This window comes from Chenopodium album, chromosome 14 (genome assembly GCF_948465745.1).
Source record: "Chenopodium album chromosome 14, dcCheAlbu1.1, whole genome shotgun sequence".
Classification (NCBI taxonomy): Eukaryota; Viridiplantae; Streptophyta; class Magnoliopsida; order Caryophyllales; family Amaranthaceae; genus Chenopodium; species Chenopodium album.
The window spans coordinates 12,877,277-12,898,477 of NC_137847.1; the positions used below are offsets into that span (position 1 = coordinate 12,877,277).

The 21,201-nt window shown below is 34.6% G+C and overlaps 1 protein-coding gene and 1 pseudogene across 1 annotated transcript; both read right to left on the reverse strand.

Moving 5' to 3' along the window:
* Positions 1–9,404: 9,404 nt before the first annotated feature.
* Positions 9,405–13,055, reverse strand: LOC145577801 (putative metal-nicotianamine transporter YSL7; annotated as a pseudogene).
* Positions 13,056–13,087: 32 nt separating this feature from the next.
* Positions 13,088–13,925, reverse strand: LOC145577802 (putative mitochondrial protein AtMg00820). The gene is made up of 2 exons (XM_081635241.1): positions 13,389–13,925; positions 13,088–13,258 (listed from the first exon to the last, which is right to left on the reverse strand). Exons 1-2 carry the CDS (start codon positions 13,923–13,925, stop codon positions 13,088–13,090), a joined length of 708 nt encoding a protein of 235 aa, XP_081491367.1.
* Positions 13,926–21,201: the final 7,276 nt, after the last annotated feature.

Sequence of the window (21,201 nt, forward strand, 5' to 3'; positions counted from 1 at the left end):
TGGAGAGTACAGATGTTTTTCAAGCCCTCCTTTGACTTCCAACTAAGGTAGGTTGATGCTTGGCCGCTCTTTCTTATTTCCTTAACTCTCCTTTTCACCGACTTTCTTTGCTCTCTCTCTGAACCCTAGAGAGAAAAACCTTCGACACCTTCAGCAATCACCGATCATCCATTCGATGATGGTTATGGGGCTTCAGTTCTTCTTTGGGGTAAGATCTTTATCCTTTTTATAAGCATCTAATATCAATTTGACAATCTAGGATATAGCTTTAATTTTATAGAAGTCCACTAATCCTTTTTTGTGCTATATTTTTTTGGTAATTCTTCTTAATTAATAATCTGAATTCGATTGAAAAATCGAAGGTAGTTCTTCTTAATTAATTTTCTGAATTTCGATTGAAAAATCGAACTATTTCTTGATGAAGGAGTGGTGATTTCGCCCTTTTGATTTTGACCTGAGAAAGGAAAAAAGAGGAGAGAACTAGCTTAGTTTAAATCTGCCGATGAAAGGAAAACTGCTGCTGAAGATACTTTGAATGCTTACAAAGCTGCTCAAGTTTGTGTGTTTTCTTTAATTTTTTTTGTTTTTTTTTCTGGTTTTTAGGGTTTAGATGTTTGATTTTGCGGAGATCTGTCTGAATAAAAGATTTAATTCGATTTGTATTTGTTATTTTGAATTTATTCTCTGATTTTGCTGCTCTATATACTGAGATATGGAAGAATAACTGAAATTCGAGCTAATAATCGCTAAACAAGTGCTTAATGCTGTTTGTTAAGTTATTGAACATAGTATATTGGTCGAATGACTGAGATTTGATACTTGAATATGCATATATTTGATGTATTTTGTATAATTAAGAAAATTCCTACAGTTTTATAGGAGTATTTTTATGTATACTAAGATTCTGGCATTTTAATAGGGGTTTGGATGTATTTTGGATATTTGAGTAAATTTCTGCAGTTTTAATAGGAATATTTGAATTTATTGTACGTAAACTCACATAGTGACGGTCATACATTGATCATAGTCTCATACTCATCAAATTTGTTCGTTCCAAACTCCAACCATTTCAAGTCAAGGTTATAAAAGAGAAACAAATTTAGCTAAAGCTTCATTACCTTTTAATAATAGCAATTAACAAACTGTAATTTCTTATTTATATTCTACTCTTTTTATCTTCATTTCCCTCTTATTCTTACTTCTTTTACTACAATTTCTTCGAATTTTCTCAATTTTCTTGTAGCACAAACTTGTTCTTCATCATATTCTTCTGGGTTTTAGCTTTTACTGGAGAATTTCTTGCTGGAAAGGTATAATTCTGCTCTATTTGACTTTGATATCTTAGAGTTTGATTAATTGCTTCTTTAATTTTTTTTTGGGTGGGTGTTTGTTTTCGTGCAAATTTATGCATGGGTTCTTTCATTTAATTGTTTTCATTTTTTCTTTACTAATTATTTCATATTCTTAGTAATTTTGTCAATTTTTTATGTCATTTGATGAATCTGATGATCTTACATAAAATGGGTACTTAGATTTGTTACTTAACTACTTTGTACGTTAGAAAAGTTACCCAAAATTAAGGAATGATAAAAAGAAAAACGCTACATTTAATCGTTTGTTGTTAAATTATGGGCAATTTTATTCATCATATTTTTTGTAAAACATTGATAGAATTTTCTTTACATTTTTTAAAATGGGAACTTCGAGGAACAAAACATGTTTTTCTTACTATTTTGATAAAAAATCTGAAGTACAATCTAAACCAATTTCAGTCATTTAAACTCTAAAAATGACAAAACCAACAACGCTAGATTAGCTGCCAGAAGATGTAGATGACTTGATCGACCTCAAATTGTTGTTCTTGACCCCATTCATTGTTGAAGAAACCTTGCAGCAGGATCTTGAGGACACTGCAGACAAAAACGTCGTGAGTCTATAATGCTTGATTGCATAATGTATTATTGTTCTAAGTTTTTGGGGTCATTTATCATATAATTCCTTTTCTTTAGTATCTAAACCTTTCACAATTTAGCGAGTTGCTATTCACTTTTAGTTCTTGACTGTGTGTGTGTCTGTGCCCGCGCCTGCGTGGCTGCGTGTACTGATATTTGTGTTGTGCTGAACTATTGATCCTATATGGAATATGTATTTCCCATCCATTTTCATTCACAGAAATTTTAGTGCAATATACTAAATTAGCCATGAGTACACTTAGTTAACATTATCTACATTTGTAGATTGATCTTGCTTGTATTATGTTTTTTTCTAATTTTTCTTTGACCTAGAGTTTAGATAAGTTCAAAGAATTAACTCATAAGCTATGCTAAGTTCTGATGAGAGCTTCCTACTGCTTATTCCAGTATCTCAATTTGAAACAAAATCCACAATAAAATCAGATTACAAGTATGAACCAAACTATAGAAATTCCGCGAACAAGGAAGCCATAGAAGTTGCCAGAATTGGAAAGAGAAATGCCACATCCTAAGCCGATAATCATTACGGTTGATTCACCTTCACCTCCAATTGCACCAACTTCTCCGCAAAGGAAATTGGGAAATCTGCTATGTTTGTTTCGCCAACAAACTTTCAACAAAGCAATGCTCAATGTGAGACTGAGGTACAAGATAAGGATCTTGACTTTGAAGCAACTGGGGTATTAGATTTTCCCTTTCCTTCTAATTCCAGTGGCCAAGAAAATAACCAACTTCCACATTGTGCCAAACGGCCTTTTGAGCGCTTAATTCAAGCAGTATGTCTTTCAATTCTTGTTCTGTTTCATCATTCACTTGTAAGGCACCCTGTGATTTATGCTTTACTTAATCACTTCTTAACAACATTTTGTTTAATAAGATAGGGAAGAGCCAAGTATAATCAGAGATGCTTATCTTCACTGAGTGCTTAATCATTGTTAACTTGCTTGCAAAGCTGCAAGGTTGAGAAAGTGTTCATCTGATGATGTAGTATTAATAATTGTGCAGGTTTTAGTAGTATCACTATAAAGGTTCCTAGATTGACTGATAAATGCGTAACCCTTTGTTTCTTGTAATTTTGCTATTTTTGTTTTAAATTTGTTATGGTGGATTGAATTGATTTTCTGCTGATGATGTCTTGAGGTCCAACTACAGTCAGTGTTGGTATTACTGGACTCTTGAAAAGCAAGGGTTCCTCTTGGTTATCTCTTACTCCTTAAATTTGCTTTGGATTTTGTATTATAATGCTTATTTTTCTATCAATTATGTGCATTTTTGTATTAGTTGTTGATTTATGGACATTTAGCTAGGTTTAAATTACAAAATAAAATTGATCATATTCTACATTCAAAGAATAAACCAAAAATCGGGCAAACAAACAATCCATCAAAATAAGGCTTGTCTATGGGTAGTATCAGTTTATATTTATGAAAATGTAGAGGATGTGAAATAAAGAGCTAACACATGGTAATACCAGTTTATATTTACGAAAATCAACAGAATTTGAATTGCAACTGCTCTATAACTGTCAAGGTTTTCTTTGAGCTTTGATCTGATGAAAAGCTACTATTAGTGGGTAGATATTGGGAAAACACTACCACCTTTATCATTTTCCATGATTACCTTTTGTTGCCATTGGTCATTACTTTCTGAAGCTTTATTAAATTAATTTATAATCTGTTTTCTCGGAGAATGAATATAATGATTATTTTCTTGCTTGTTAATCAGTTGGGGACGGTGGGTAAAAAACACTTCAACAAGTACAAGCTGAAGAAGATGAAGAGGAAAGGTTTCAAGCAGACTTGAAGAAAGCTTTACAGGGTTCTTTTCATTTATCATTTCTTAATTTGCTTTGACGCTATTTTTAAATTGATTTGTTGACATATTTTTTTGCTGGTTTTGTTTTATTATTTACAGGAATAATGAATTAAAGTGCGATGAATGCAGCGATGGAGACGGCATTGATGAGAAGAAGAGGAGTTGTAGTTGAGAAGGATGGCAATCCAGCCAAAAGCTAAGATGAATTTTTGGTTGCCTTACCGGAAAATGACTGTTGATATGGGGTCTTTGGTTATGATTTTGTGACATCTGATAATTGCCAAAATAGCAAGATTTTCTTCTTTGCATGGTTAGCTCTTTGCCTATTTCTTTTTTTCGTTTGCATATTTTCTTCAATTATTCAATTATTGAATGTGCATCTTTTAATCAACTATAAATTAAATTATGATGATACTAAGATTTTTGTCCATGGTGATGCCAATTATGTTTCATACTTAGGAAGTAAAAAATATATGAGTTGCTGCTATTATATGTATATAGATGAACTTTTGAGCTTGGACTTGGATTGATTTTTGAATATCTGGTTTATTAGTGCTAGCAATTTCCTAGATCGTAGTGTTAAGCTATTAATCAAGAATTGAGTACAGTTAAGTGATTGGATGCCCTGGTTTCCATCAGCTCACTACCTAGGTCGTCCTTGGTTCAAGGCTCCTGTCCCCTTCTCCCTGGACATTATTTCTTAGTAGCCACCTTTTTTTTAGGAAAAGTAGTAGCCACCTTCTACAGGCCACCTTGAGAGGGTAATTGTGCACCTGATCTGGAAAAATAGTATTAGACTATCAAATACTACATAGTTTGTTCACTTGTGCTGGTTATATTTCATATGATTGATTTGTCTCAGAAAAAACTATGTTTGTACTCAGCAGCTTCATTAGGATTTTAACTTTAATCTAACAATTGTTAGGTTTTATATATGCTCAAGCTTTGTTATGACATGCATTGCCATTTCTTCTAGAAATTGTCTATTTGCCAAACCAATTAGGTAACTAATAAGGATAGAAATAGTTGCCTTAGTGACAATTAGTACAACTTAATCTTTTATTGATTGTCAGGCAGCGGAATTGCAGAGTTGTTTGTGTCTTGAAGAGGTAATACTAAAATACATCTTATTGGTAGATGTTGTCCTGATTAGCCGATTATTGAGTAATGACTGAAATGTATGGTATATTTGTTTTATTTTTTTGATTACCGGAATGCAATTTTTAATGAAGTGTATGGTATGCTACATTTTTACAGGTCAGGAAACATAGCAGCGGAGATGTCGAGAGCTAGAAAACATCCAAGATACAAGCAATAGATAGTGCTAATCTAGATCAGATTTGAAAGATGTCTTCTATTTAAGCTCCCATGCCAGATTATCAAGAATATCATAATGAGTTAATAAAGAACTCATAATTGTACCTCAAAAAATATTGTTGATCTTACATTAGTGTCACAGTTTCTAAATTTAAATGTTTTGCTGACTACTTGGGGGGTGTTAAATGTAAGAGTAATCTAACCATAGAATACATCTCTATTTTAAATAAATAATGACTAGGAGGGTTTTTAAAATTATTGCTTTTTTCTTTAACAAAAATGGATGATTTTTTTAAAAACTTATGAGAAATAATTAGGGGTTTTTTAAGCTTTGGATGATCTAATGTGATGGTGTGTTCTATGTATTCCTCGGTTATTAATTTTTCCTCAATTTACATGTTTGAAAATCATTTTGATTATATGTCGAATAAGTTATTCAGTAAAGATTTTAGGAATCATATTGGCCGTCAAGAGTTTACTTTTTAGTCAAAATTGACATAAAATTAACAAAAAAAACTTTAATTTGCGTGTAAAAAATTGCCTCATACCTTGAATTGTTCTATACATTAAGAGTTAGAGGGAAGGTAAAAGTGATAAATTAGTTCAAAATTGGCTTTATAAAAGTAGGAAATTTTTTTAAAAATGAGAGAAATTGTAATTAGAGAAATCATAAAGCTGAATGGAAGTAGGAATCCTAATTAGAGAAATCATAAAGCTGAATGGAAGCAGAAACAGAGTAAGCAAGAAGCGGGGAGAAGATTTTAACAATTAGATCTCAACAAACTCCTTTCATTAAAAAAATATTGTGATTAAACCTACATGGATTTGTGACAATTATGAGGAAGTCAACTAATTAATAGCACCTTTTAGAATGAAAATTTCAACATTATGGTAGAATCGTGCTAGATTAATATATAAGTAAGTGTTTTTAATTATGTTTATACAACCATAGTAATAGATAACTTTAGAAAAAGAGATGGTGGAATTGAAGCATGGGAGAGGAGGTGGATGAGAGAGAGAGAGAGCGAAGGGGGATGGGTGTAAGAATGATGAGTTAAGAAATGGAGGGAGGGAGAGAGAAGTAAAGAGAGAATGAAAGAAGGGGAATGTGTGAAAGGAAGATGCGTTGAGAGTTGGAAGGTCCAGAGAGAGGAAAAAGATAGCATGAGAGAAAAAAGGTCAGGGAGAGAGGAGTCGAGAGAAGAGAGAGAGAGAAAATGAAGAGCTGGAAGAGAAATTAAGAGTGAGAGAAGGAGAGTGAGAGAAGGAGGGTCAGGAAAGAGAAAAAGACGAGGGTTAGAAGAGAGACAAATATATCGATAAAGAGAGAAAGAGATAAAGTGAAACTGATAAAGAGAGAGAGGGGGCTGAAAAAATGAGCGGGATAAAGAGAAGTCGGGTGAGATAGAAGGGCTAGGGGGAGAGTAAGGCTAGGGAGAGGGAGAAAATGCAACCTATTAATTTTCACAACCTTTTAGAGGAAGGAACAAGGACAAGAAAGATTAGGAAAGAAGAGAGTGGGAGAAAGAGTTTAGGTCAATAAAAGAAGGAATGAGTGAGAGAGGAGCAAGTCAACTAATAACTTTTAAATCCATAGAAAAAGAACAATTAAGACAAGGCAAGGGGAAAAGAAAAGGAAAGCTTGTGTGTTGTCAGTGCCACTGGGATCCTTTGCTCGCTAGGCTAACTTCAAGGGAAGTTCCAAACTTATGTCCATTTGTCCCAGCATCGCGGTTGCTTAACACAGCAGCTGTTTCAAACTTACCTCGTAAGAATTACCTGGCTTATGTTGCATTGAAGCTGAAGAGAGGGATCAGATTTATGTCATAGTAATTGTAGTCTACTTTAAAGTGGTGCTTGTGTAGCTAACTACTAGCTATTTAGTGTTTAATGGTTTGAACACCAATAATGATAAAAATTGTGGAGATATAGCTATAAATCCACCCTTATTTCTAGTTGTATCTTTAACTTTATGTTGTAATTGGCCAATATGGATCTATGCTAACAAGTATTTTTATTGTATGAATTTCATATTTAAGCTTCTCCATAGTATCTTTACCTTGTAACTGCTTAAAAATAACAATTTAATTTAGGCTCTAATTTTCTCCCTTTTCACATGTTTCTTACAAAATTTTATGAAAATTCACCTATGATCGATCTTAATTAATATAGGGAAGAAAAAGTAGACTTTGGACGCTATAGGGAATATTTCAAGCATCCCACACTTGAGCCCTACTGTGATCATACACTTAAGTATGGTGGCGTCCAAAGGGAAGGAAGCTAGAGCAAAAGAGTCGCCAACAAGTTTTAGGAGCTTGTAAACCGTTTACAGGGTGAAGGTTACACCCCTTAACGATCCAGGAGATTGTTAACTCCAATAGGTCTGGAACCATGACTGGAAGTTCGGGGATGAAGGTAAGAATCCAACCTAAAAGAGATTGAACCTGCCCTAATAATAGGCCTCTACTTTATTCTTCTCGTATTCATGTGCGCTTTCTAACTAACATGCAATCATTAGGTTAACCTTAAACCTGTTTAATCTATGTTGGTTGAATTTAATGCACAAACAAAACTATTATTGGCAATCACTTGAATTAAAATCATATTATCCTAAACAAGATTATTAATTATCTTATTAAGCGTGATTACAAGTACAAATTCCCTTTAAACATGCATAAAAGGCGTGATCATGCAATAACAATAATAATATATCAAGCAACAATAATAACAACGATAATCATAATTATAATCATAATCATAATAACAATTATAATTAAAATAATCATATCAACGCTAAAGCATAATAATAGCAAGATCCTAGGCATGATACTAACAAGATTAATAACAAACCCTAGCATGTCACTAAGCAATAAAAATCAAAGCTTTAGCCCTAACATGATACATGATATTAGGAAAAGAAATAGGAAGCATTCTTTTAATCATACTTGATATTAGAAATTTTAGTTAACCCTAAACATGATACTAGGAAGCAATTAAAACATCCTAACATGATACTAGGAATCAACAAAATAATCTAAGCATGATTTCTATATCAAAAGATCAACAAAGCAATTAAATTACTCACTTGGATGCCTTGTACCTCTTTCTAATAACAAAATACACGCATTAGTAACTTCAAGGAAAATATTAAAACAAACAATTAAATTAAATAATTGAAATAGAGATTTGGGACCAAACCCTCAGAAATATCAAACCTTTCACGTCTAGGGCGAAGGCAAGTTCGAACTTGGCTAGGTGTGTCTAGTGCTAATGAATGTGGAATTGTGTTTGAGGGAAGGTTTAGAAAAAGAATAAAGAGAGAGAAAGCTTCTAGCTTTAGAGAGTGAAAGAGAGAGAATTCTGGTTGTTGTTGAGAGTAGATGATTTTTTATTGTAGATGATGATGATTGAAAACGGAGGTCCGGGGACCTTATTTATAAGAAAATAGTCCGGAATTGATAGAAACGAATCAGAGTTTGAAAAGGAATAAAACACGCTTCTGTCTCCAACGACGGGTCTTGTCGCCAGGCGACAGGCTTCGTCGCCAGGAGACGAAACTGTCGTTTGGCGACGCAGAAGGTTTTCCACGCGTTTTCAACGCGGAATATATTTTTCGATAAAATCAAGTCATAAAATCCGTACAAAGAGTAAAACGTAATTTCATTTAAAACACTTCTTTTATTCCAATAAAACTCATAAACCATAATTATCAATCCTAATCCCTTTAGGATTCAAAAGAACCTCCTAGAACCTTCTAGAAGACTATAATCAATCCTAATTGCATTAGGAATGATAATTCATAATAGGCCCTCCTCTAGATCATTGGGCCGCATATAAGAACCAAACCGGGCTCAGTTTAGTATTTTGGCCATAACTTCCTCATTATTCATCGGAATTGGGCTTATAATATATCATTGGAAATCTCTTTTCGAGCCCAATCCAGCTACACCATTATTGGACCCTTGTCATGGACCAAACTAAACTGTATTGGCTATTTTCATAAAAATAGAGCAGGTTTTTTGAAAACAGAAAGAAAGATTTTTAATAAAAACTAACCACAACATTAGACTTTCCACACTTTCACCTCATTCGATTATGATTCGACGCGAAAGGTATTCATCACTGGGTTTGGTTTTGGGGAGACGCATTTGGGTGTCTACATACGCAATTGTTGAATTGTACTAGATTCATGCATTAACGATAAAATAGCAACCCAAATCTACAATTTTTATGTCACTAGGAAATTAAATCCACACACTAATAGTCTATGTTCATATCATTAGCTTAATTTCTTCCAACTTAGCTAGATTTGCTAGATTCAAACTTCATGCAGAGTGGAGGATTTACACAAGCCAAAGCAAATATTGCACTAGGCAAACTCCATATACCAACACCACAAATCAACCCGGAAGCAACTGCAGGCTGGAACATATTAGCCTTAGCCTTATTGTTGTACTCCCACAAGAAGAGCATCAAGCTACCAACACACATGTCGATAGCAAAGTAGCCTTCGATGTAGAATGGTATAGCCATGGCCATCGACATTGGTATGTACTTCGAGCATTTCTCCCCTACCACGTCTTTAAGTCCATTTATAACAATTGCAAAAACAAAAAATATTATGCATAGCAAGAGACAATGTTTAGGCAACGAACTCACTCCTTCAACTCCAAGAAGAGCTATGTTTCGATATAAGGATGCAAAAGGTGCCGGATATGTGGTCTTTGGAAGTCCAAGATCAAGGTAAGCCATGTAGAAAATCCAGAAGACACACGGCAATATGATACAGCCCATTGCAGTCCCTGCTATTTGACTCACAAACATTGATCGAGGTGAAGCTAGTGTTATGTACCGTGTTTTAAAGTCTTGTGTAAGGTCTGATGCTGTTGAGACGATGTTCATCATAACACCACAGGCCGCGAGCCCTGCAACAATCCCACCATGAGAAGCACCGGACCATCCACCAATCGTGAAGATTGCTAACTTTCCGTAAGTAGATGCCAAGGACCAGTCAGTTAGGCCACAACCATAAGCGTTACAAAAGGCTAAAATTGGTGCAACAATGTACATGACTAAGATATGGTACCACTTGAGTGGATGGATGATCTTTGGAAGTGCACTCATGGCGATTACAGCAATGGCGACGTAACCAGCTGCTGCAAACCAATTTGGAATGTTATCCTTGAGAAAATATTGAGTTCTTCGTTAGTCATCAAATGATTCAGGGGAGACTTCAGGGGACTGGTGTTCGTTAGAAGGGAGGATTGCACCGGAGTTCTTTGCCTTGTACTGCTTGTACAAGCCTGACATTGATCTATAGAAGATTTTAACAAAATTGTATAGTCCATCTGCTAAAATTATGGCAATTGCAATAAAAATCAGCAATCAAAAGATTAGAGATAAAAATTGTATTTTTTTCTGTCATCAATTCTCTTTGAAAATACAATAACCAACCAAAAAATTTATATCTTGTAACCCTACAGGCCAAGAAGGATGCTGTCTGCAAGGGTGTCGTCGAACCAATTCAATGTCCTTTTTGTTTCGCTATAAGAGGCCACATGATACCGTATGATATAATTGCTCCAAGTAGCAAAGATATGTTAACAACATAAGGGCATATCATTCCCACACCAACATACGTTGCAGAAAAATCGAAGTAAAACCTGTAAAGTTAGGACAGTCTTCTCTCAAAACTAAATTCATTCATGTAAATTAAACATGAAAACGTGTTTAAAAGTAGTGCAGCTCAAAACGAAAGATTTATAAGAAGATTTTCGTGTAATTTAACACGACTTTTGATCATAGGCTTTGAGACCAAAAGTAGGGAAGTTCACAATCCGCAATCATCACCTCCAGCAAAGAACCATTGGAAGAAACCCCACAAGAAGCTGAAAGAGAAGAATTTGCCTAAAATCTTCACCTTCTTCCTACAGTAATAAAAATCGAAATTATTCTATTTGATTCACTCTATTAATGAATTACAATGGAATTAATTACGTATTTAAGCTAAGAATATAAAGCTTAATTGGCTATAATGGCACCTTCTGGAGTGTGAAAGCTATTGATGAGATGAGCAGTAGCAGTCCCACTTGGGTAAATGAGTTTGTAGTCGATAATCATAATCTAAGCATCCATTTTTTAAAGCATATATATATTATTATGTGCAATATGATACCAAATAATCACGTATTGAATTAAGTATTACCTCTATTCTTTTTTGTTCTACCAACATAAATCCGTCCAAAAACAAGTGAACTTTTAATGAAATAAATAAACATATTTTAAAAGGGAAATAGATAGGAAAGGGAAGATGGAGCTCCGATTTCCGTCCAAATCACTCCAATTTTGAAGGGATGGTATCTACAAGAGAGCGAGGAAGGGAAGTCAAGGGACTTGTCCCCCCTCGCTCTCCCTTACCTTCCCTACAAATCCTGAAACCAACAAAAGTGAACTCGTTCCCCTTCTTTTTCCATCCCCTCTTTCGCTCCATTTACTCGTAATCAAACAAAGTGTTAATGAAATTCAATTATTCGTACCTTACGAAGGGGAACAACAAAAAGAAGTCTAATAAAGCTAACAATAAAGATAAAGCCAATCATCCATCCAAGAGAAGGATTCTTAGTGTCTTGTACAGAGCCATCTCCCAACTTTGCAATTCTGTCACTCATCCTAAGAACATAACTTGCCGCACCTCCTGTTCAATATCAAAGTTTTTTCTTCACTACATAGTTTACACATACAAGTAAAAGTTGAAATCATTCACGCAATATTCAATCTAATTGTACAACGACGACTAGTCTAATAGTGTTTAACACTAACATAATGATACACAACCTCCTCCTTTTATACTTTCCAACCCCTTGACACAAGCAAGGTGAGAGAGAGAGTCTATTCCACAAGATCAACTAAGAGTTCATTTCAAAATTATAGGTCAATAAGAGTGTAGCATTAGAGAGCGTTACACTTTTTTTTTATATTGTCAAAGTGTGTAAAATCTGTCACTTAGATTATCAATATGAGTGATAAAGTTAACTTCTTTCTAAAACACCAGCAAAGCACAAAACACCTATACAGCTGTACAACAAAACAAAAAACAGCTTTACATATTTACACACCTAAATTCTACACCCCCCCCCCTTCAAGTTGGGCTTGGGACAAACTTACAAGTCCCAACTTGCAGCATAGAAAATCATGTTGTTGTCCAGATAGAGACTTTGTGAGGATGTCTGCTAGTTGAAGTGTAGATTTAACATGAGATGTAGAGATAAAACAGGCATCTATGTTTTCCCTTATGTAATAGCAATCCAATTTCAGATGCTTGGTCCTTTCATGGTAGGCTTGATTATGTGCAATGTATTCTGCAGATTTATTATCACAAAACAAAGTGATAGGTTGAGGTATATCTTCATTAATATCCTCAAGAACTCCTGCTACCCAATCTAACTCACTTGTAGTCTGAGACATGCTTCTTAATTCAGCTTCACAAGATGACTTTGACACCACCTTTTGCTTCTTTGTTTTCCAAGAGATCAAGGATGATCCCAGAAATACACAGAATCCAGTTAACGATCTTCCGCTATAAGCACAAGTGCCCCAATCTGCATCACTATAGCCAATCACTATGTGATCATTTTGTTTAGGATAGAATAATTCTAAATCCAGTGTTCCTTTCAAATATCTTACAACATGTAATGCAGCCTGCATGTGAGGTTTTCTTGGGCAGCCAACATACTGACTTAGTTGTTGTATAGAGAAAGTCAAATCAGGCCTTGAGAGATTAAGATAAAGTAGCCTACCAATCAGCCTTCTGTATGACTCGGGATCCTCTAACATCTCTCCCTCATCTTTTTTCAACTTTACTCCCTTAGGGAATGGAAATGTAGTAGTTGTTCCATTTTCCATCCCTACATCCTTCACAATATCCATAGCATACTTCCTCTGATTTATCATAGTTCCCGCATTTCCTCTTGCTACCTCGATTCCTAGAAATATCTCAAATTCCCCAGGTCTTTTATGGTGAATGCTTCATGCAAATGCTTCTTCATTTCTGCAATAGACTTCTCATCATCTCCGGTCAAAATTAGATCATCCACATATACAAGGATTATGCATGATCTTCCATCTTTCTCTCTGATAAACATTGAGTTATCTCTCTGACATTGCCTGAAATGATGATGTTTCAATAGCTTCTTTAGTTCAATATTTCACTGTCTAGATGCTTGTTTTAACCCATATGGGCTCTTCTTTAACTTGCATACTTTTCCTTTAGACACTCCCTTGTACCCTTGAGGCACCTTCAAATACACTTCTTCCTCTAAAATTCCATGTAAGAACCAATTGATGCATCTTCCAATTCTTTGTTGTTGCCAAAGCAATGAGAATTCTCATAGTAGCAAATTTTGCTACAGGAGAAAAAGTGGCTTTATAGTCTTTTCCGGCAATTTGCTTATCTCCTCTTACAACAAGTCTTGCTTTAAGTCTCTCAATACTCCCATCTGGTCTGAATTTTATTTTGTACACCCACTTTGTATCAATGGGTTTATGCCCAGGAGGTAAGTCCACTACTTCCCAAGTTTCATTTTTCTCAATAGCAGTTAGTTCTTCTACCATTGCTTTCAGCCATTCTTCTTCTTTTACAGCCTCTGCATAGGAATATGGCTCCTTTACTTTCATGACATTATTCAAGGAGATTTGATAATCTGTAGTATAATAGTGCAAATTATCCAAATCAGTATGAATAAGATTTGTGCTTGCACTTGTTCCACTATCCCTTCTGCTCCTCTTTTTTAAGTACTCACTTTCATAATCTTTGAACTTCATAGGAACTCTGCTTTCTCTTACTGGCTTTGCATGAATCTCTGAACTTTCTATGTTTTCAGCTTGTATATTCTGAGAAATTTCCTCTTGAACTTCTCCACTCTTAATCTCGTCTGTCAATTCTACTAGATCTTATTCTGATTCAACACCTTGTTCTTGTTGTTCATCTTCTGTACTCTCATTCAACTGAACGTCTTCTTCTATACTTCCAAGTTCCTCACCATGTTTTGTTTCTGGTACTGTTTCTTTGCTTTGCGGAATCTCATTAACTTCCTTAGCAGATTTCTTAAAAGGAAATATATCTTCTCTAAATATCACATCCCTAGATGTAAATATTCTTCTAGTCTCTATATCTAACAACCTGTATGCTTTTTGTTGAGCGGGATATCCCAAAAACACACATCTTACTGCTTTAGCAGCAAATTTGTCACCTTTTCTATGTGTGTTAGTGGCATAACACAAGCACCCCACCACCCTCAAATGGCTATGATCGGGTGTCTTCTTCATAAGCTTCTCATACGGAGTCTTCCAATCAAGAATAGAAGAAGGCAGCAATTTTATTATATGTGTAGCTGCTAACACGCACTCTCCCCACAGGTTATTTGGCATTCCTGCATGAATTTTAATGGCTCTTGCGGTTTCAATCAAGTGCCTATGCTTCCTTTCCACTCTGCCATTTTGTTGTGGTACCCTTGCTACACTCCTCTGGTGACAAATACCTTTTACTGCAAACAACTCTTTACATTCTCCTTGAAGAATTTCAGTTCCATTATCACTTCTCACCACCTTTACAGTGGTATTGAAATGATTTTCAATGTATGCTAAGAAATCTCTAATGACTCCTTTAACCTGTTCTTTGCTGTATAGCAAATGTATCCATGTTGCCCTGGAATGATCATCTAGGATTGTTAAAAAATAAGATGCCCCTGTAATAGCTTGTGTCCTATAAGGACCCCACAAGTCTATGTGCACTAGATCAAAAATTTTATCTGCAATAGAGCTACTGGGAACAAAAGGCAATTTATGATGTTTGGATAAACAACAAGTGTCACAAAAATATTCTGATAATCCCTTGCAATCACAAAATGACAAATGCTTCATCTTTGAAAGTGAAGTGTGTCCTAATCTCTCATGCATCAATCCAATATTCTTTCCGGAATTACAACTCAAAGCAACCTTATTACAATTTCCTAATCTCTTATCATCATCACTAGCCTTCTTTCCTTCTCCATTCAGCTCCAACTTGTATAAACCTCCACTCTCTCTTCCATATCCGAGTGTCTTCCCCTTAAAAGGGTCCTGAAACAAACACCCACCATAAGTGAACAATACCTTCACATTTCCATCTCTTACCAGCTTACTGACAGAAAGTAAGTTGTGCTTAAATTCTGGCAAATACAGAACATTTTTAAGCACCATATTTTCACTTAGCACTATTGTTCCTATCTGTTTTACCGTTCTCATAGTCCCATCAGGTAATCCTATAGTTACACCTCTACTTAAATCTTTCATATCCTTAAAGAACTCTCTACAACTAGCCATATGGTCAGATGCACCTGAATCTATTATCCAAGATTCTTTTCCAAAAACTTCATAATATGAATATGCATTGAGAGTAGACAAAATACCTGCAAAGTTGCACATATTTCTTGCACCTGAGGTACCAGCTCCTTGCTGCTGTTTCTGATTCATTGCCCTTAGAACTTCCTGCACCACTGCATTAACCATCTCATCATCACTCTTTCCCTTCTTGTCTCCCATCACTTGGTTCTCTACATCCAAAGGAGTCTCCTGAATTGTTTCTTCTATGGAAGTGCTCACATTTGCTTCATTTTTTCCTCCCTTAGCTTCCTTAGGTCTCAACTTAGTGTACCAATCAGGATACCCATGCAGCTCGAAGCAATCATCTTAAGTGTGCCCTGTGAATTTGCAATATTCACATCTTTTCTTGCTCTTCTCCTCTTTTCTCTCTCTCCTTTGATAGGTACTATTACCAAATCCGCTCTTCAAATGAGGGTACTTGTTTTGTTGCTTAGACGCCATGAGTGCACTTGCTTCAACTCCCGACTCCATCATCCCAGATATCTCTTTTTGCTTCTCAATTTGTAGGACCATCTGATATGCCTTATTAACAGTTGGCAAGGGATCCATTCCTATGATATTCTGCTTGAGATTATCATAACCCCTATTTAATCCCATCAAAAAATCGATCACCTTGTTTTTCTCATCTCTCTCAAGAAGTTTCTTCAGCATATTACATGAACACTTGCTCATGGCACCACAACTACAATCAGGAAATCCCTCAATACTGTTGATTTTATCCCAATATCCCTTAAGTTTTCCATAATATTCAGACACACTCATATTATTCTGTTCTAGATCACTTAACCCTTTCTTAAGCATATATATTTCTGGTGCATTAGATTGTTCGTACATCTCTTCCAGAACATCCCAGAATTCCTTAGCTGAATTCACCAATAACATCGGCTCTGCTATAGTTGGTGTTACAATTGCAGACAACCAGCATCTCAACATATAATCATTTCTCATCCATTTATTATAATCAACAGATTTAGGGTCTGGTTTAGCAAGCTTACCTTCCAGAAAACCCAGTTTGTTCTTAGCTCCAAGTGCCATCCTCACACTTCTACTCCAGTTGTTGTAGTTCTTCCCATTGAAAATGATGCTTCCAAGAGGTGTGTTGAAGTTGTCTGAACTTCCCAGGTAATACGGGTCAACATATGGAATCACCACGGCCCTTTCATTTTTATCTCCCTCCAATGATAAAATGTTATCAAAAAACAAAAAATTATGATGTATGTAAACAGATCCTGAGATCCTTAAGAAAAAGATCTAATCTTTGATAAAGATTCAATCTTTACCACTATCACAACCTGGTATGCTCTGATACCATGTAAAATCTGTCACTCAGATTATCAATATGAGTGATAAAGTTAACTTCTTTCTAAAACTCTCACAATCAGAATAAATCAAATGGAGGCGCAGAACAATTGTTTTGGGGCTCCCAACCCTACAATGATTCTCATTGCAGTATATATATCAGAGTATTTACAATATAGACAAAAAACCACAAACCCATATTTACAGCAAAGCACAAACACCTATACAGCTGTACAACAAAACAAAAAACAGCTTTACATATTTACACACCTAAATTCTACAAAGTGAGATGCTAATATGTGTTTTTTGCAAGTGTTATACCTAATACTTCTACAATGACTTTGTAAGGCTACATAATTTACACCCTGTTCGTGTGCACATACGGGTGTGTGACTTTATTTTTCTAATTGGTTTATTGATTGATTAAATTATTTGTTCCATCGTATTTATCCAATTTTTGATAATATATAATTACATAAGTGACACAAATCATGAAATACGGAGTAGAAGATTTGGATCCATACTTGCAGTCGATTAACATTTGTTGCTGTTTCTAGTTCAATATTTTCAGCTGGGCTATAGCCTCTAAACAAAAAAATAAAAATAATATATAAAATCAATTATGCAGTATTATTTATTTCCATATTGACTTCATTTTCATGTATTTCCTACTAAAACTATTTAGTAAATTTTTTTTTATTTTTTTTATTTTTTGGGTATCCTAGAAATCCTTTTTATTTTTTAATTTTTTTGAAGAATCCTAGAAATCCTTTTAATTGACTGATAATGATACATTGATGATTGATACATACCATCTTTTCTCAAAAAAAAAAATAAATAAAAAAATAAATAAAATAAATAAAAAAAATAAATAATTTAATTAATTAAATAAAAAAGCCATACCATCTTAATTTTATTGGCGTATCATTATACAATGGAAAACAACTGTGAAATGTGAAATGCTGAAATCCAATTACAAAGGATAATTTTGGTACACTTTTTTTTTTTTTTTTTTTTTTTGGGGTAATTTCAAAATTCTTTTAAGGGAACAATGCTGTCAGATAAGCTTAACATTTGTGTTTTAGGGTGTTAATGTGTTACTCAAAGCAAACCTGTATTAGATGAAAGTAATTGAAAAACTAACTTCCAAATTTCAAAAACAAAAACTTTTTTTTTTTTTTTGACAGCTGAAAAAGAGGGAAATTACTCCCTGCAAGTGCTATAACTTACAGAAACACAATGAAACTTAGCTAACATATCACTAATTCTCTGGGAGAGCATTCTCCCTTCTTGTAAGCCAATGCTATCCCCCTGCATCCATGTGAGTGTCCTTTTATCTGTGGTTTCAATCTTCAAATGCCAAAGCTTCAACCTCGCTGCTGCTTGTAACCCTTTGAGCACACTCTCCAAGGACCCTGATGCTGTGTCCTGCTGTTGCATTTGAACCTTGCCTTGATCATATTCCATCCCTGTTTTCCTCAGATCCCAGCTCCAGCTTTTGAGTCTTTTCCTGTTACCAACCTGGCTGATATTCAAGGTAGCATGTTCACAGTGTCCATAACCTCAGGTTAAGACATTCAGAGTATTGGTCATTTCCTTGCTGTTCTGTTCCTTTGTCTTTTCCAAAACAAAAACTTTAATTCACTCTTTAATACGTTAAATTTTAAACTCAAGGTTTGAAATTCCCCCAATAAATTGCTTATTTTGGCAATAAGAAAATGTATGCCCATAACTAAATATGAGTAATACAACAAAGGGGTGCACTGTACATGGCTATAAAACCAAATACTCCGTATGGAATAGCCAACATTTCTAATAGAAATGTATGTACTATATTTAAATAGAAATAAGATTTGATAAATCATTTAAAATTATTTCGAAAAAAAAAAAAAGATAAATCATTTAAAATAGGAAAATGAGTAAGCAATGATCCTTCTTATGATGAAAACGCCTAAATCACGCAGTGTCATTAATGGCACAATGAGGTATGACAACAAAACTTAATGCAAGTCCTTATGTAAGTGTAATAGTCAATTTTGGAATTTTCTACCAAACACACAACTCCCAAACACTCCATACGTTAAAAATTAATAGATAAATTTTCAACTTATGTTTTAAATTCGTAGAAAATGTCCTATAATTTTTTGAACGCATTAATTGATTTCTTGGTGTACACCTTAAACAGGATGTATTTAGACTTGGCAATTCTGACCCAGATCCGATTATCCGACCCATGATTCGAAATCGACCCGAAAACAGTGATCCGAAATTGATCCAAAACCCGAATCAGCCTGACCCGACCTTAACCCGAAACCCGAAATGACCCGACTTGAAGTTGACTCGAGACCCGAAATGACCCAACCCGAAGTGAACCGAGACCCGAAGTTGATCCGATACCCAAAGTGACCCGACCTTTAACTTGAATTAATTGACCCAAATAGACTCGAAACCCAAAGTGACCCGAACCAAAATTATCTTATACCTTAACACTACAAGAAAATAACGTTTTCGTAGCGATTATTTTAACCTTTAGTATCGATTGTAAGTGCAACAAAAAGCTTTCCCAACGAATGGTCATTCGATACAATATCCCCCGTTGCCTTAGCCTTTAGTAGTGGTTTTCAATATCGCTGGGGTTGGCCTCAATAATCGATACGAAAAATACATCCAATCGTGGTGATTATTGTAGCGATTACAATCGCTATTAATGTTAAACTCATTTTCTTCAAAAAAAAACATGGATATGATCTTTATAAGATTCGAACATGCAACCTCAAACTCTTATAGCAAATGTTTCACCAATAAGCTATGACATATTTTATGTATTCTTTGTCAAACAATATTTATATATCTAGTGTTGAAAAGGTTTTTCGTATCGATTTTTGGGATTTAGTGGCGATTGTAAATGATACGATTTCTCAAAATTATATAAATGTGTAAAAATAGTGTGGATATGTATTATTATGGTTTCCGTATCGATTTTATATGGGAAAACCATGGTGATTGTAAAATGATACGACTTCCTTAATGATTTCACAAACATACTTGCATATTGTAGCGAATGTACAATCGCTACGAAATAATCGCTACAAAAAGACATTTTTCTTGTAGTGTAAATGACCAGCATCTATTTAAGCTAAAGACATGACCTGAGCAAACCGAAATAGAAAAAAATCGCAATCAAAGTGACTTAATTTTTTTTTTTATTAATTTGTAATGTGTAACAGTGTAAGTAATTTACATATTTTGAGCATTACTTTTCTCGATTTCTTCGGCCTTTTATCTCTATAAGTTATTAAAAAATCGTAAAAAAAATTGAAATTTAACGACTATTCTACGGAGTTTGTCCATAAGATTAAAAAAATTAACTAAAGCTCGAAATAAAAGTCACAATTCTTACAAGTCTATAAAAAAAAGTACAATAATAATGCGTACATAACATAATGTTCAATACCAAATGAAATTACAAAATAATCTAAACTCAAACAATTATTGTATTCCATGAAAAAAGTAGCCTTAATAAATATAGTGAGTTTCTCATCAAAGTATATATATATATATATATATATATATATATATAGAGTTGAATTTAACCCAATGCATCGACCCGACTCGAAGTTGACCCGAAAATTGACCCGACCCAAACTGACCCGACCTGAAAATTGACTCGACCCGAAATGTTGACCCAAAACCCGACCTGACCCGATTATCAGTTGACTCGAAACCCGAAATGACTCGACCCGACCCAAACTTGATCCGACCCATGCCCGACCCGAATGACCCATTTGCCTGGTCTAGTCCCATAATAGAATGCCTCATTTCTTTTTTGGGTAAACCAAAATACAATGTCTCTTTCTTTTTAAAAGTTGTACTTTTTGACATTATTACCTTCTTTTTATGAGTTGTTATCGTTTTTTCAAGTGTTTTTAAACTTTTAATATCAATTTCCAACACTTTTTCTCTCTATCTCTTCAATTATTCCCAACTACTTTTTCTTTCTCTTTATCTTTCTCTAACTCCACATGCACATATATACTTTTTTTTTTTTTTTTAAAGAAGTTCTAAAGGACACTAAATTTCATTAATTAAAGCCATACGACATTTAAAATTAACAATTAACGATAATAATAACGAATTTAACAAAATCAAGCAGATTAATCGAGGAAGGGCTAAGAATCCAAGTACATAAATTTAACAATTCGGCACATTCTCGATTCGTTGTCTCATACAACTTTTTGAGTGGTTTCGGCATCGCTTCACATTTTGTGAGAAAGTGAATTCTTGTGCTGATTCCGTAACTCGAATCCAAGCCATAATCAATCGTAGCCTTGCACAACCGGAGACCAAATTACACCTAAAAAAAAACCTTGTCTTTTGA

Bases quoted from the DNA above. Each gene is read 5' to 3' on its own strand.
- LOC145577802 (XM_081635241.1), bottom strand. From the start codon at position 13,925: ATGAAGTTCAAAGATTATGAAAGTGAGTACTTAAAAAAGAGGAGCAGA. The intron at 13,259-13,388 runs GTACAAGGGAGT...AGGCAATGTCAG, and splicing joins TATTTGAAGGTGCCTCAAGG to AGAGATAACTCAATGTTTAT.